Source organism: Rhinatrema bivittatum, chromosome 3 (genome assembly GCF_901001135.1).
Source record: "Rhinatrema bivittatum chromosome 3, aRhiBiv1.1, whole genome shotgun sequence".
NCBI lineage: Eukaryota > Metazoa > Chordata > Amphibia > Gymnophiona > Rhinatrematidae > Rhinatrema > Rhinatrema bivittatum.
Genome location: NC_042617.1, coordinates 169,976,766 through 169,994,269, shown reverse-complemented (window position 1 = coordinate 169,994,269; position 17,504 = coordinate 169,976,766). Strand labels below are relative to the sequence as shown.

At 41.5% G+C, this 17,504-nt stretch overlaps 1 protein-coding gene across 5 annotated transcripts in view; it reads left to right on the top strand.

Moving 5' to 3' along the window:
• The window catches only part of STRN (striatin), a 533,408-nt gene that overhangs the window by 343,918 nt on the left and 171,986 nt on the right, over window positions 1-17,504 (top strand). For all 5 annotated transcript variants that reach the window (XM_029593931.1, XM_029593930.1, XM_029593929.1 and 2 more), the window contains one exon: window positions 12,063-12,201. In XM_029593931.1, coding sequence (XP_029449791.1) covers window positions 12,063-12,201 — 139 coding nt within the window. The remainder of the gene's footprint in view (window positions 1-12,062; window positions 12,202-17,504) is intronic.

The following is a 17,504-nucleotide window of genomic DNA, read 5'->3' as shown; positions in this document are numbered from 1 at the left end:
TGTAGAAGGGCATCCATTGGCAGAATTAATGCATAAATATTTTGGTGTTAAATTTTGATTAGCTGAATGCAAAGATAGATGTGCCTAGTTTTAAAATTTTTTAATACACAGCAATCCAGAAATAAAGCCTTTTCTATTTGTAGACTCACTATGTAGAATGTGCTCGATCGACAATTTAGGGATGAAGTGGAATGTACAATTTTTAGAAGAAAAACCTTAAAGTTATATTTTTTGTGATCTGCACTGATCATATTGTATGGATGCAGCAAAGTATAAATTTAATAAATACTATAGTATGACTTTTGGAACTGTAAGGCAATGACAGGGGCTAGAGCACTTTATTAGACTGTCCTCTAAGCACCTGCTGCATGCCACTGTCAGGATATTGGGTTAGATGGGTTTTTAGTCTGATCTGGTTTGTCAGTTTTTATAGTCTTAATAGTCATCTGGGTAATTTCATTCAATAGTCTTGTATAATAAATTACCACATAAGCAGTTTTGTTGGTAAACATGACTGCATCCAGAGTTTCCAGTTTCCTGTGGCAGATTTTTCAATATTCTGTGGCAAGTTAGCAAATTTTGTGGAAGATTTTTCAAAATTCCACTGTAGTTACAAATTTGCATATTTTGCATAAAGGTTCGCACTTCTGCTTATGCAAAAATGTAAAAGTTTTTTTGAAAACCATTTTTAAACAATATTTAAACTATATACAAATATATATATAAAAAAAGTACCAAGCACAAAAATCAGTTTATCAAGTAAGGACACAAGTTACATAGTCAACTGTGAAATACTGTAATCATCATTACATTTTTTTGAGAAAATCCTTGTCTTTCCAAGCATATGAGCTGTTGTATGCTAAAAATGCCCTCAACATCAGCAGTCTATCATGCTCTTCATTACATAGAATGATACATGCACATATATTGGACATATGGTAACAGATACAAAAAGGGGTTGAATTAGCACAAGTTTGAAACTTGACAGCAGTAATGTCTAAGGTGGCTTTTGTTTTTTCACATGAACCAGGCCTTTGTTTGCCTTCATCCTTTCCAAAGCCACTTGCACACAGTTCAGTGCTTCATTCACTGGACTGTAAGATGGCCTTGGTTTATTGCTTGAAGAGAACTCAACAGTTTTTGTCAGGTAGCTCACTTATTTGTATCCTACAATCACAACAGAATGGGAGTAGCAGTTGCCAAATGTACTCTATCCAACTATATTGACCATTGCTATGCAATGAGATGACACTATCAAGGCTGATTGTCAGAGCTAGGGCTTCTTTGGTCGCTCACCTGAAAGTTGCTTCCAGGGAAGACATCTGCAGAGCTGCAACTTAATCTGCATACTTTCACATCCCACTACTGTCTAGGTAGTCTTTCAAGAAGTGGCAGTAGCTTTAGACAAGCAGTTTGGCACAGCCTATTCACCTGGTAGCTCATTCTCTACGAGAGAGCTACTTATACATAGTTAAGTGTTTTGCTTTGTAATCTTCTGCTTGGGACTTCCCACGTGTCATGGCTAATTCAGCCCTGCTTGTCAGTGGAGAAAGTTTGCTTAAGGTAAATGGGGTTCTCCATAGAAAGTAAAATGAATTAAACAAGCATAATACCCTCCTGGCTCCCTAGAACTGAATAGCTAGCTGAAATTAAGCTCTGCAAAGGACTGAGAAGCTCACAAGGCCACACACATGAAAGAGAACGCTGTGTATAGTGAGCTAGAGAGACAGGTCCATTTGGCACTATCTGATGACCTCACCCATGTGTTAGGGATAATTCATCATTCTGTGAGAGCCCTGTTTATGGTAAGCAAATTTGCTTTCTCTGAGCATAAGAAGGATATGGATATTTTTCATGTGCCTGGGACTGGGTCGTCTTAGAAGAACTTTCCAAATCTTCTCTATGCTCAGAATATGTGTGGGTTGGCCCCAAGTCATCAGTATTACATGGAGCCCCATTCAGTTCACTTTGTCTCTATCAGATGGGTGTTCATTTGCCATGATTTTGTGTGATTATAGGTTTTTTGGTTTTGTTTTTCATTGTGCCCTTTTTAAATGTATTTATGGCATTTATAAATATAAGAACATAAGAAATTGCCATGCTGGGTCAGACCAAGGGTCCATCAAGCCCAGCATCCTGTTTCGAACAGAGGCCAAACCAGGCCACAAGAACCTGGCAAGAACCTTATCACCCTGGATAAGTTACAATTTAAAAATCAAGGTAATACTTAAAAATCAAATACAATCTAAAACAGAATAACCTACCCCATTCCTCCTCCCATTACAATAGAGGGAAAAAAATACAAAAATTCAAAATTGCAAAAATAGAGCATAGAAAATGATGGCAGAAAAGGACCAAATAGTCCATCCAGTCTACCCAGCAAGCTTATGGTAGCATCTGCTGCACCATACAGGTCACTCCTTAATTTCCCAAACCGTCAGTCAGGGCCCTTGTTGGTTGCTGTCTGAGTCCCTGTTACCTATTGCCGTTTAAGCAGAGAATTTTGGAGTTGCATCCAAAATAACAGGCACATAAGCAAGTTACCCCCATGCTTATTTGTTTTCCCAGACTGTAAAATCAATTCTCCCAGGTCAAGCAGGTTGGTAGTCCTCACAGATGGGTGACGTCAGATGGAACCCGGCACGGAATACTTTTGCTGAGCATACCACTATCCCCACAGCCACACTGGGTCCCCCTTCAGTCTCCTTTTTCTGTGGTGCAGTTGCCTTGCGGGTTTTTGGAGCTCTTCAGCTTCTTTCCTAAAACAAAAGGAATTATTTTTTTGCCGGTACGTACCCACTCCGGGGTCCCCCTTTGTGAGTTGTTTCCTCTAGCATTCAGTAAGTAAAATTTTCGAGGAGTTGCGGTCTGTTCCCAAGCTTCTCTCCCCCCTCCCCCCCCCCGGTGGCTGCTGGTCACTGACCGCGCATCATCTTTTTTCGATGGCGACTGGCTTCAGAAAGTGTCCGCGGACTATGTCCATTACAGACCCGCACAATGTTTGCGTCTTCTGCCTGAATCTTAGCATTCCGCCAGACTCCCCTCCCTCACTGGGGTGGGGCCTCGTGTGACAACCCTCGAGTTGGAACTCTTGACCCTGTTATGGGCAAAAGCCATCAAGCCAGTTCCCCGCACCCAGGAGGACCGGGGGTTCAGGTACTTTCTCATTCCAAAGAAAACAGGAGGCCTCCATCCCATCCTCGACCTCTAAGCCCTAAACAAGTTCCTGAGGTGAGAATGGTTCAAGACTATGTCGTTGGACACCTTGATTCCCCTTCATCAGGGGGACTGGCTCTGCTCTCTCGATTTGTAGGACGCCTACACGCACATCGCCATATTTTGCGCCCCATTGGAAACTTCTGCACTTTGTGGTAGGCCAGCGGCATTTTCTATACAGGGTTCTGCCCTTCTGCCTTGCCTTCACACCCTGGGTCTTCACCAAGTACTTGGCGGAGGGAGCCCATCTGCGCCGCAAGGGAGTGCATATGTTCCCATATTTGGGCGACTGGCTCATCAGGAGTTCGAGGGAAGTAGTCTTTTGGGCCCTACACTCGACAGTCTGAGTACTCCAGTCACTGGGGTTTCTCATCAATTATCCAAAATCCCAGCTAACTCCATCCCAGTTTTATCGGAGCGGACCTGGATACCACAGTGACCAGGGCATTCCTCCCCAGTGACTGGATGGCAACCCTGGCAGGGCTGGCTTGGTCCATTCACCACAGACAGACGGCCTGTGCCCGCCTGCTTTAGCGGCTACTGGGCCACTTGGTGATGTCGGGGCATGTCACCCGATGGCTCACCTGGCCATGAGAATGACGCAGTGGACCTTGCATTCCCTGTGGCACCAAGTCTCTCAGGAACTCTCCGCGCTGGTCTGGATAACTGAGCCGCTGCAGGACTCATTTGCCTAGTGGGTACAAGAGGCCAACCTGAGCAAGGGTCTTCTGTTTCAACACCCTCCTGCTCAGGTGATCCTTACCACCAATGTCTCCAACATCAGCTGGGCTGCACATGTAGACTGTCTCCGCACACAGGGTGTGTGCTCGAGGCCCAAGGTGAGATGCCAGATAAACTTTCTGGAGCTCTGGGCGATGCGATTCCAGGATCGCCTGTCCCACAAGGTTTTCCTTATACAGACTGACAACCAAGTGGCCATGTGGTACGTGAACAACCAGGGGGGCACAGGCTCCTATCTTTTCTGTTAGGAAGCCACGCAAACCTGTGGCTGGGCTCTGTCCCGGGCCATGCTCCTAAGAGCAGTATACTTGGCAGGGACGGAGAATGTGGTGGCAGACCGCCTAAGTCGGATGTTCCACCCCCACGAGTGGTCCCTCAACTCCTCCATGGCGGACAAGATCTTCCGCAGGTGGGGGTCTGCCGGAGGTGGATCTCTTTGCGTCCCCTCAGAACCATGGTGAGTTGCTTCTACTCCCTGTACAGGGAGGACAGAGAGCCGCTTACCTTTCCTGGGGCCTCAGAGCCACCCCATTTGCAAAAAATGGTCTGCGGGTGGGAGAGGGTTTGGAAAAGTCTTTGGCTGTGGTTCAGTTTGCAATGCAGTATATGCAGCTACAGAGCAGGTCCTGCTGTTTCCTCCTCCTCCAATCACTGTCATTCCATTTACCAGCAGAAATGGTGTTCGGGACCAGTGGTTGAGAAACACTGATTGCTAGGTTTATACAGTCAGGCTTTGACTACTATTCTCCCCAAATCAGATTGGGGGTGAAAGACTAAAAGACAAGCTCTGGGAGAGGGATCTTTGGGTGATAATGTCTGGTGATCTCAAGGCAATGAAACAACATAAGGCAATGGCTGGTCTGCACAGAAAGAGAAAAAGGTGGTGAGGCCTCACTTGGAGTGCTGTATTCAGTTCTGAAGATCTTATCTCAAAAAGGATAAGGACAGGATGAAAGCGGTATGGAGGAACATGACTAAAATGGTATAGGGTCTGCATCAAAAGCATATGAGATGAGTAAAGGACCAGAATGTGTGTATATATATACCTTGGAGGAGAGGAGGTGCAAGGACAGTATAACAGAACTTCAAATAACTGAAAGGTATTAATGATGCGCAAACAAGCCTTTTCCACTAGAAAGGAATCTGCAGAACTAGGGTTCATGTATTAGCCATTGTCCCACTAAATCACAATGACTCCTGGGATGATCTCAGTGGGGGATGAATCCAGAGAATTCTAAAGGTGGATCTCTTGTTGTGTGTTCCACTGCATCAAATGACTGTATTCTGACACCTCTATCAAGGGTGGGGATCGCATTCAAATGTGATGTAGACACATGAATTGTAGTCCCTATTGGAGAGTTATCTACAAATCAACCACCTGGAACTGAGTCATCCGCTATGCTCTAAGGGTTTTCTGTCACCTTTCAGGAAAGAGAATCTTGATCCAGATGGAGAACCAAGTGTGGCCGTGTTTTGTATGAACAAGCAGGGAAGGTATGGGCTCTTCCACCCTCTGGCTAGAGTCCATTCAAATAGGGTATTGGGTGGGACATCATGATGCCCAACTCCAGGTGGCTTTCTTTCTGTGAAACCAGAATATGTTGGCAAACCATCTCAACAGTGTTAGTACCACATAATTGGTCCTAGGATCAAGAAATCATTGATGACTTAAGTTGCTGTAGAAAGTCTGTGAAAATTCTGCCCCATGCCTCCAAGTAGCTACAGATTAACTCTCAACACTTTTGTGCTAGACTGGAACATCGATCTACTCTATGCATTCCCACCAATTCCTCTAAATCACCAGAAGGCCCTTCAGGACAAGGCAAGCATAGTCCTCATAACACTAGACTAGTGTGTGGTATCTGTGTATCATCTGTCAATTCCGTCTCCAATTACATTGAGAATATGCTTGACGCTCCTTATATAGGAGAAAGGCGGTTTCTGCCATCTACAGGGCACGGGCCCTCATAGCATAGATGTTGAACGTGCAATAGTTTCCTTCTTACTTCTTTCCAAAGAGATGTTGGATGTTCTGATTTGCACCAAGAAACATTCAACCAGAATATCTTGGTTTCAAATGGAAAAGGTTCTCGACTTGGTGTAGGACCAGACAACTGGATCCCTTCTGTGGTCCAAGGGACTTGCTTTAGTATCTGTTCTGCCTCTCATCTTAAGGTATTGGCATCTCTTCAAAGTTCATGTCTGTGGCATTGTAGCGTATCACCAGTAGATGGAAGGGTCTCTGATTCTTCTCCACTCTTTGGTGTCTAAGTTCTTGAAAGGATTATGGCATTCCAAACCTCCAGTCAAGTAAACCTTCAATGCCTTGGGACCTCGTATCTTAGCTCATCTCATGAAATCTTTTAAACTCTTCAAGTTGATGGACTTGAAGTTTTTCACTTGGAAAGTGTTTTTTTGTGGCTGTCACTGAACTATAGGCTCTGATTTAATATTCTCCATATCTTAATTTTTTTCATAAGACTGGTTTGAATTTACTTCTAGCTCCTTCTGAAAAGTGGTATCTGCATTTCATGCTATTCAAGCTATTGTACTACCTACATTCATTTGAAGACAGCATGCACACAAAGGAAAAAAGGGTCTTCATTCCTTGGACTGTAAGAGATTCCTGGAGTATTAACTAAAGTGGACTCAAACCCACCATCAGGCTTCTCAGTTCATATCCTTTTATCCCAATAGAGTGGGAAGAGTAGTTACCAAATGAACTCTGTCCAATCGGCTAGCAGACTGCACACTGCGGAATTTGTCAAGGTTAAGAACATAAGAAAATGCCATACTGGGTCAGACCAAGGGTCCAACAAGCCCAGCATCCTGTTTCCAACAGTGGCCAATCCAGGCCATAAGAACCTGGCAAGTACCCAAAAACTAAGTCTATTCCATTTTACCATTGCTAATGTCAGTGGCTATTCTCTAAGTGAACTTAATAGCAGGTAATGGACTTCTCCTCCAAGAACTTATCCAATCCTTTTTTAAACACAGCTATACTAACTGCACTGACCACATCCTCTGGCAACAAATTCCAGAGTTTAATTTTGCGTTGAGTAAAAAAGAACTTTCTCCAATTAGTTTTAAATGTGCTCCATGCTAACTTCATGGAGTGCCCCCTAGTCTTTCTACTATCCGAAAGAGTAAATAACCGATTCACATCTACCCGTTCTAGACCTCTCATAATTTTAAACACCTCTATCATATCCCCCCTCAGTCGTCTCTTCTCCAAGCTGAAAAGTCCTAACCTCTTTAGTCTTTCCTCGTAGGGAAGTTGTTCCATTGCCCTTATCATTTTGGTAGCCCTTCTCTGTACCTTCTCCATCGCAATTATATCTTTTTTGAGATGCGGCGACCAGAATTGTACACAGTATTCAAGGTGCGGTCTCACCATGGAGCGATACAGAGGCATTATGACATTTTCTGTTTTATTCACCATTCCCTTTCTAATAATTCCCAACATTCTGTTTGCTTTTTTGACTGCCGCAGCACACTGAACCGACGATTTCAATGTGATATCCACTATGACACCTAGATCTCTTTCTTGGGTTGTAGCACCTAATATGGAACCCAACATTGTGTAATTATAGCATGGGTTATTTTTCCCTATATGCATCACCTTGCAATTATCCACATTAAATTTCATCTGCCATTTGGATGCCCAATTTTCCAGTCTCACAAGGTCTTCCTGCAATTTATCACAATCTGCTTGTGATTTAACTACTCTGAACAATTTTGTGTCATCTGCAAATTTGATTATCTCACTCGTATTTCTTTCCAGATCATTTATAAATATATTGAAAAGTAAGGGTCCCAATACAGATCCCTGAGGCACTCCACTGTCCACTCCCTTCCACTGAGAAAATTGTCCATTTAAGCCATGGCAACTTCAGTGGCTCATCTCAGGGCCACTTCCATTCAGCATTTGCAAAGCTGCTAACTGGTCATCGGTTCATACCTTTTCATTCCACTACTACTGTTTGGGTAGGCAGTTCTGTGCAGCCTGTTCACCCTGAAGTCCAATCTCCATTTGGTGGGGTCAGGTTGTTTTTAAGTATTTGTTTGTAAATGCAGCTGTCAGCCTGAGATTCCCAACTGCAGTGGCTAATTCATGCCTACTTGTTGATGGAAAAAGCAAGATTACTTTACCTGTAAACAGGGTTCACCATAGACAGCAGGTTGACTTAACCACACTTAACTGCTTGCCTTCCTGGAGAGACGCCTACCTCTATAAAGCTTAATCTCTGGAAGAGATTGAGGGGCTCATGAGGCAGTGTGCATGCACAGGAACTTCCTTGCATGCTCAGTAAAGTCTGTACTGACCTCTGAAAGCTAGGTTTGTGTCTGTGCTGTTGGATGTTGTCACGTGTTATGGCTAATTTATCCTGCTGTCTGTAGAGAACCCTGCTTACAGGTATGCATTCTTGCTTACGTGATGCTCTTTGCAGGTTACCCCATGCCTTCTGTTAAAGGCTAGTAATTGACAGGACATAGAGTGTTTGAATTTTTTTTGCCTGGCAGCTTCCTCTTTTGGGCTGTTAGCTCAATCAGAACAGTCATCTACTGGGGCCACAGCACCATGAGCTTTCATTTATGGATACCTAATGGCAGTTCCTCACTTCTGACCCTGTCGTATGTAGCAATTGCAATGACAGTGCTCTGGTTGAGAGGCGGTGATCATGATTTCCTTCAGAACCTGGTATATGTTCACACTTGAAATAGCTAAGAACATAAGAAATTGCCATGTTGGGTCCGACCAAAGGTCCATCAAGCCCAGCATCCTGTTTCCAACAGAGGCCAAACCAGGCCACAAGAACCTGGCAATTATCCAAACACTAAGAAGATCCCATGCTACTGATGCAACTAATAGCAATGGCTATTCCCTAAGTAAACTTGATTAATAGCTGTTAATGGACTTCTCCTCCAAGAACTTATCCAAACCTTTTTTGAACCCAGCTACACTAACTGCACTAACCACATCCTCTGGTAACAAATTCCAGAGCTTTATTGTGCGTTGAGTGAAAGAATTTTCTCCGATTAGTCTTAAATGTGCTACTTGCTAACTTCATGGAATGCCCCCTAGTCCTTCTATTATTCGAAAGTGTAAATAACCGAGTCACATCTACTCATTCTAGACCTCTCATGATCTTAAAGACCTCTATCATATCCCCCCTCAACCATCTGTTCTCCAAGCTGAACAGCCCTAACCTCTTCAGCCTTTCCTCATAGGGGAGCTGTTCCATCCCCTTTATCATTTTGGTTGCCCTTCTCTGTATCTTCTCCATCGCAACTATATCTTTTTTTGCGATGTGGTGACCAGAATTGTACACAGTATTCAAGGTGCGGTCTCACCATGGAGCGATATAGAGGCATTATGACATTTTCCGTTTTATTAACCATTCCCTTCCTAATAATTCCTAACATTCTGTTTGCTTTTTTGACTGCTGCAGCACACTGAGCTGATGATTTTAAAGTATTATCCACTATGATGCCAAGATCTTTCTCGTGGGTGGTAGCTCCTAATATGGAACCTAACATCGTGTAACTACAGCAAGGGTTATTTTTCCCTATATGCAACACCTTGCACTTGTCCACATTAAATTTCATCTGCCATTTGGATGCTCATTCTTCCAGTCTTGCAAGGTCCTCCTGTAATGTATCACAGTCCGCTTATGATTTAACTACTCTGAATAATTTTGTACCATCCACAAATTTGATAACCTCACTCGTCATATTCCTTTCCAGATCATTTATATATATATATAGAAAAGCACCGGTCCAAGTACAGATCCCTGAGGCACTCCACTGTTAACCCTTTTCCACTGAGAAAATTGACAATTTAATCCTCTTCTGTTTCCTGTCTTTTAACCAGTTTGTAATCCACAAAAGGCCATCGCCTCCTATCCCATGACTCTTTAGTTTTCATAGAAGCCTCTCATAAGGGACTTTGTCAAACGCCTTCTGAAAATCCAAATACATTACATCTACCGGTTCACCTTTATCCACATGTTTATTGACCCCTTCAAAAAAATGAAACAGATTTGCTAGGCAAGACTTCCCTTGGGTAAATAATGCTGACTGTGTTCCATTAAACCATGTCTTTCTTATATGCTCTACGATTTTGATCTTGAGAATAGTTTCTACTATTTTTCCCGGCACTGAAGTCAGGCTCACTGGTCTATAGTTACCCGGATCGCCCCTGGAGCCTTTTTTAAATATTGGGGTTACATTGGCCACCCTCCAGTCTTCAGGTACAATGGATGATTTTAATGATAGGTTACAAATTTTAACTAATAGATCAGAAATTTCATTTTTGAGTTCCTTCAGAACCCTAGGATGCATACCATCCGGTCCAGGTGATTTGCTACTCTTTAGTTTGTCAATCTGGCCTACTACATCTTCCAGGTTCACAGTGATTTCGTTCAGTTCGCCTGACTCATCACCCCTGAAAACCATCTCCGGAACTGGTATCTCCCCAACATCCTCATTAGTGTAAACGGAAGCAAAGAATTCATTTAGTCTTTCTGCAATGGTCTTATCTTCCCTAAGAGCCCAGTTAACCCCTCGGTCATCTAATGGTCCAACCGACTCCCTCACAGGTTTCTTGCTTCGGATATATTTTAAAAAGTTTTTATTATGAGTTTTTGCCTCTATGGCCAACTTCATTTCAAATTCTCTCTCCACCTGTCTTATCAATGTTTTACACTTAACTTGACAATGCTTATGTTTTATCCTATTTTCTTCAGATGGATCTTTCTTCCTATTTCTGAAAGATTTTTTTTGGCTAAAATAGCTAGTAGATGTCTGCTGTGCCCTGCCTGGGACTTCTACTCTTGGGTGCACTAATTGGGCATTACTGCTGTAGAGGCAATCTTTTTTTTGTCATGACATACTTGGCACTGGATTCCCATCACACCCCCCCCCCCCCCCCCCAAAGCATAATTGTCTTCCCTTCCACCACCATCCTTGGAATAATCACCTTCCTTTTCCTCTCATCCCAGTCCTGTGAGGCATTCATATTATCTTCCCTTCTATTCCACTCCCATCTATGGTATTCATCCCCCCTCCCCCCAACCCCCTTGACCTTATGTTCTTCCCTTCTTTCTCTCCCCCTATTCCCCATCAGGGTAATCATCTGTCCCACCTTTCCTCTTCCCTCCCACCATATCATTCAATTGGCAGAGGGTAATCGGGGAAGTAGCAGTTGCAAACTGTTGTTGCTTCCTTCTGCAGTCTGCAGGGCCTTGGCAGATTAGGGAGCAGCAGCAGCAGCAGGTAAGCACTACTGGCTGCCTACCCTTGCAGGCCAGGCAATGTAGAGTAAAAAGAGACTTTGTGGTTGCTTGCAGCAGCAGTGGCTCTTCCCATTGCAACACTCCTCCCTGCAGTTGACTCTGGCTGGCTGGTAGAATAATTTCATGGTACACTATTTAGGGAAACACTGCTATACAGGATTCCCTGAAGTAGATGTTGGGCTTGATAATTAAACCCATGTTTCCTACATGACACTATGTGGCACTGTTTGTTTGACATTGGGCCAGTCCAAGTTGCTATTTATCTGATAAAGTATTGTTGCTTGTCATGCTTTTTTTCTATACATTCCACAGATTGTAGCTGTGTTCTAATCTATCATCTCAGTTCCCTTCCATTTCATGCCAGAAGTGTTTTATGGATGTCTATACTGCCTGAATTTCCTAAATCAGGGGTTCTCAACCCAGTCCTTGGAACACACCTAGCCAGTCAGGTTTTCAGGATATCCTTGATGAATATATATATATATATATGAGAGATCTGCCTGCTCTGCCTCCATTGTATGCAAATCTATCTTATGCATATTCATTGTGGATATCCTAAAAACCTGATTAGCTAGGTTTTATCCTGATGATTGGGTTGAGAACCGCTGGCCTAAATTACATTTAAAACATTTAACTATAGTTGTATCTTGTTTAGAAACGGAAGAAAAAAGCCACAAAGAGGGATGTATGCAGTAAAAAAAAAATAATTGTCTTAGGAATCGATGCTTCCTTCTTAAGAGAGATGTCTGCTTATCTGGTTAATCTATCTGATAGTCCATTGATAGATGTAATTTTTCTCTTTACTAGATTATAAGGAAAAAAATGCTGCCTGATGCAATTGAAGACAGAGATACAGAAGAAGCTCTAAAGGAGTTTGACTTCTTGGTTTCACCAGATGAGCTTGATGGTGGAGAATCAAGAAGTGCAGGTGATGGAACAGACTGGGGTAAGCATATGGTGGTTTGTTTTTTTTGTTTGGTTGTTTTAAAGTACACCACTTAAAATATAATGAAGATTTGTGGCAAGACTGAAGTGTCATAGGTTTATCATATATAGCATCTTGATCTTTTTCACTCCTTAAATTTTCTCCCTTCTATTTCTGATCCACAAACAAGCTCTGACTGGATTTTCAGCTTCATTGAACCAGGACTCCCTAAGACACTCTGATCCTGGTTATGCCATGTTGGCCAGGAAGTGATCATAAGAAATTGCCATGCTGGGTCAGACCAAGGGTCCATCAAGCCCAGCATCCTGTTTCCAACAGAGGCCAAAACCAGGCCACAAGAACCTGGCAATTACCCAAACACTAAGAAGAACCTGATGCATTGCCAGGGCAATGTCTGTAAATTTTTGTCTTCAGGACCTGCTTCTACAACCCTCTTTATTCTGACTGAGCTAACAATTGGGCATGAACCTAAACTTTCCTTTTGGCTTCCAGTGTTTTATGTAACAGATTGTTTTGATCAGAATTTCTTTTATTGACAAATTTCAATTGAAATTGCAAAACTCCCTGCCTGCTGGCAAATACTTAGATAATTGTGTGGAGTTTATGATCCCAGTTCAGAATCTGTATTTTCAGTCCATCTCTTTACATAAGTGGTGATAGTCCAGATTTTCATAATTTGAGCAATACCATGGGTACCAGTTATATAGGGTGGCCCATGGAAAAGTAGCCTGCCGCCAATGCATGGTTATTGGAGGCGGGTTACTTTTCCATGGGCCACCCTGTATATTCTGAATCAGTGGATAACTTTTACTTTGGAAGCAGGGTTTATATTTGCTATTTCTATTGGATATGCTCAAAATATGGTAGTATGGGGCTATGCTACATGATCCAGGGGCCCAAGAACAATGAGGAGGAAGAGAGGTTAGAATTGTCAGATTTTATGCATGTTTTGCAAGGAGTAAATGGCAAGTGAACTGAATTGTTCTACATATGCTAGTGGCACTCGTCTGGTTATAAGTATGCAGTGAGTATGTGGGGCTACTGCTTTTAAAGAAAACTGTACCATATGTGTACTATGCTGTTTAAAAAGTACCTTTTTATTTAAATTTTTAGTGAGGTAATATAAAACAGAAGCAATTCTCTTAAAACAAGCATATAGCATCAGTGTTTATATATTGTCAAAGATAATGTATTAAAGAAAGATTAAAAATAACATTTCTCTTTGAAGAGAAGCAGGATAATAGCCACAGAAATGGGCCAATTTTATGGAATTCTATGTCTGAAAATTTGAGTGACAGATACAAAAATGTTTGAAAGGATTGAAAACCTGGCTCTTTAAGCAGGCTTTTGGAATGACAACTGAGTATAGCACAGATGGACTTGTTTTGTGTGTTTTTTACGGGCAATAAAAAGGAAGATGTTTGTTTAATATAACTTTTAATCTTCTAATCCATACGTTTTAGCGGATTACATCAGAATACTCATTCACACAGGCAAACTCAATTTAAGCAACTAATTCAAACAGTATCAAACATGAGAACATTGCTTCAATTATCCTACAACCATCTTGTAAATGCTGCAAGAACTTAGTAGGCCAGGGAGAACAAGCGACTCTTTAAGCGCTTCCCAAACTGAAGTAAATCTATTTCTACTCTTAACCCTTCAGGCAGCTTATTCCAAAGCATGGGCGCTGCTGTGGTAAATATTCTACCCTGAATTGTCGAGAGTTTAATTAATCTTAGGGATGGCAGTTTGTTTTAGAATCGTTGATGTATTGCCTGATATAATTTTGTGACATTTGTTTTACATAATTTATTTTTATTGTTAAGTGTAAACCACCATGATCCATCTCAATATTATATTTGTTTTCTTAACAACCATTTGAGATTCTACCTTTTCCCATGATGGCATCAAGTCAGATGACAATCAGAACTAGTTACAGTAGGAATTTTCAATTTAACAAAAAATGAATAAAAAGGTAAAGTTAAGTGAGATTTGAAGTAGTTCATGGTTTTAGCTGTGTAAATTGTTGAGGTGAGGTATATTGTGAGTACTCATCTGGGTAGTAAATAATCAAGGATTTATTTGGTGGTTTGAAAGTAAGTATATAGAGACAGATGAAGGAAAGGAGATGCATTTACAATAAGGCAGGCACTTAGTGAAGCCGAAGAAAGAATCATGAGTACAAAATCCTAGTGGTGTCTAAAGCTGTGGTCTTTGAATAAAGGTTCTGATAGGTCATAGAATGGAAAGTGCCAAGGAATCTAGAGAAGTGGTTCCCAGCATATGGTCAGTGGACCCATAGAGGTCTGCCAGACCATAACAGGGGGTCCGAGAACTTTGGGAGGAGACATAGCCCGTGCAAAGAAGCCTGATAGGTTTCCGGCTTACTCCATCTCACCGATGACCAAAGAGTGAAGGATGCTACAGGCTGCTGGTGCACCCCATCTTGCTGGCAGCCAAAGACTAAAGGAGGCCACAAGGCCCCAGCTCACCTATCTTGCTGGAAGGTGAAGAAGGCTATGGGGTTGCCAACAGCCTGAGTAAGAAGGTGGCTACGGGACCCTCTTCCCCCCCCCCCCATAGACTCCAGGAAAAAGAGGGAGAGGCCCAGGTGAGAGAGAGGGTATGTAAGCCATGTGTATGTGTGAGAGAGCTAGTGTATGTGTATCAGAGTCTGTGTATATTAGAAAGAGAACCCTTATATATATCCATCTTTGTGAGAGACTTGAGAGACTGAGGGAGAGCAAACGTGTATAAAAGAGGGCACGTGTGAGAGCATATGTGTATGAGGATGTGTGCAAGAGAGGGAATGTGCGAGAAAGCGCATGTGAATGACAGGTCTGTAAGAGGGAGCATTTGTGTGTGTGAGCATGTATTTATTTATTTATTTATTTAGAGGTTTTTATATACCGCAGTACGTAAAATATACATCACCGCGGTTTACAATTAACAATACATTAGCAACAATGCTAAGAGGGAGTGTGTTTGAGAGAGGGAAAATGAATGAGAGAGAGCATGTGCATATAAGAGGGGAGTGTGTGTATGTGTATATGGGAGAGAGAGCATGTGTGTATAAGAGAGCAGGTTTGTGCCCCCATGCCCCCCAGTCTGTGGCAATCTCAGGGTGATTGGAAATCAGAAGTTCCTAGGCATAGGGGGAGAGGGATTTTTTAAATCCTTGTTTTAACTGTTGGCTGTTAGATTTGTCTTATGTTTTGAAATATTTTATTAGTGTTTTAGGAAATTTAAAAATTGTTTTAAATTATTGAATGTTCTATATGTCAGCTTTGAAATATTATTTTTCTATATGTCAGCTTTGAAATATTTTATTACTATTACTGATCTTTTATATTTGTTGATTGTATTGTTTTTATGAGAAAAGGTGATGTCTAATTTTCCAGTGTTGCAATGCATACAATATCTGGCTGCTTGCAATTTCCAGTTCAGTTTTTCTCTGTACGATTGTATTTATACTTTTGGTCTCTTTATTCTGTATTTGTCAAGGGTCTGTGTATTCTGCATGTGTGACTTAGAATAAGGTATTCTGCTAGCATGTAGTTTCTGTATAGGGCTCTACCACAGCCTGACTTATTCTGTTTTCTTAATAGGTGATTGATTAGTATGATAGGGCCTGGTGTAATATTGTGTTATTTGTGGGTTCTTACTGTTTAAATCTGGCAGTTAGGATGTTATGGTATGGCAGATTTTCTATAGGCTCTGAATACATTTTATTTTGCAGGATTTTATTATATAATGTTTCTGGTAGTGGAAGGAATTTGTTGCTGTTACTGAGACACTAGAATTTGAATATTTTTTTTGTTTATGGTGAGTTTGAAAATGTCCTTGTTTTGCTCTGCACCCTATGTTTGGGGAGTTTCTGGTATATTGTATTTATATTGGATTCTGTCCCATTCTGATCTAGAAGAATTTTTGATTGATCTTCTTAAATAGTGGTAGTTTAACTAGATAGTTGAAACTGTTACTTAGATTATGCTATATAATAATACCACTGGTATGCATGATCAGCACCTTGTGATAATGGTGCAAAATGTTATAGCGGTGCCTCTTGCTTTGAGTGGAGGTGTCCTCTGCATGTATGGAATTTGGTAACAGGCACATGTGGAAAAAGCCATGGGACCCCTACCAAGATCAAACTAACAGGAGGGCAAGTGATTTTCTATAAGAAAAAAAAAACTTAAAAGAAAAGTGTGTGTGAGGGGGAAATATGTGTCCTCCCACCAGTGACAGCATGAATACAATAGGGAAAATAACCAAAGAAATCCAATAACAAATTTCCCAAATACAAAATAATGTCTTAAATGCACAATATCTTATGCCAATAAGGAAATATGTGCACCAGACCACACTGTATCTCTCCCTTTTAATGATGTAAGCCTGTTTCACACATCCCTCCTTCCCCCTTTCCCATCACTCTGTCTTATTCTCTCTGCTCCACAGTCCATCCCAACCAGTCGTCCTCGCTTGCTACTAGTCCATCCCTGCAAATCTCTCTTCCTCTACCAGTCTCTCTCTCTGCCACTAGTTCATTCCCCCAGCTGTGTGGCTGCTTGTAGTTATACTGTTACTGAATATAAATAATTCTTACTGTTGTGCTTGCCAATTTTATGTATTCAGTTTATATCAATTAGCATTTCATTTTATATATTATGAATGAGTCTAGTGTACATATAATTTATTACATGAATAACATATATGGCATATAACTACAGGTTAAAATGAGGGGGTGGCATGTGGGGGTCCCTGAAAATTATACTGCATTTTCTCCATTGTCTTCTATGGAGCTGGTCTAAATGTTTTAGAATATATTTAAATGAGGCCAAGCAGTGATTCAAGTATGGGCAAGCAATTTTGGTGGCTCATCAAAGACGTAATGTCAGAGAAAATAAACCTTCAAACAGGAGTTCCGCAGGGATCAGCTCTATCTGCCACACTATTCAACATATACGTGCTGCCGTTATGTCACCTGCTAGCAGGTTTGGACATCTCACACTACATATACGCTGGTGATATTCAATTAATATTTCCAATTGATGACACAAATGAGAAAACATTAAACATAGTCAACATGTATCTAGATATAATAAAACAGCTTCTGAACCAAATGGAACTAGTTAATAATATAGAGAAAACAGAATTCCTACATCTAGAAAGAAAAAACATTCATTCAAAACCCAATCACACTCAATAACAACCAAAAAATACAACTAGCTGAAACAGTACGAAACCTTGGAGTGATAATCAATAAGGAATTCAGTATGAAACATACTTCTCTAAAAGGT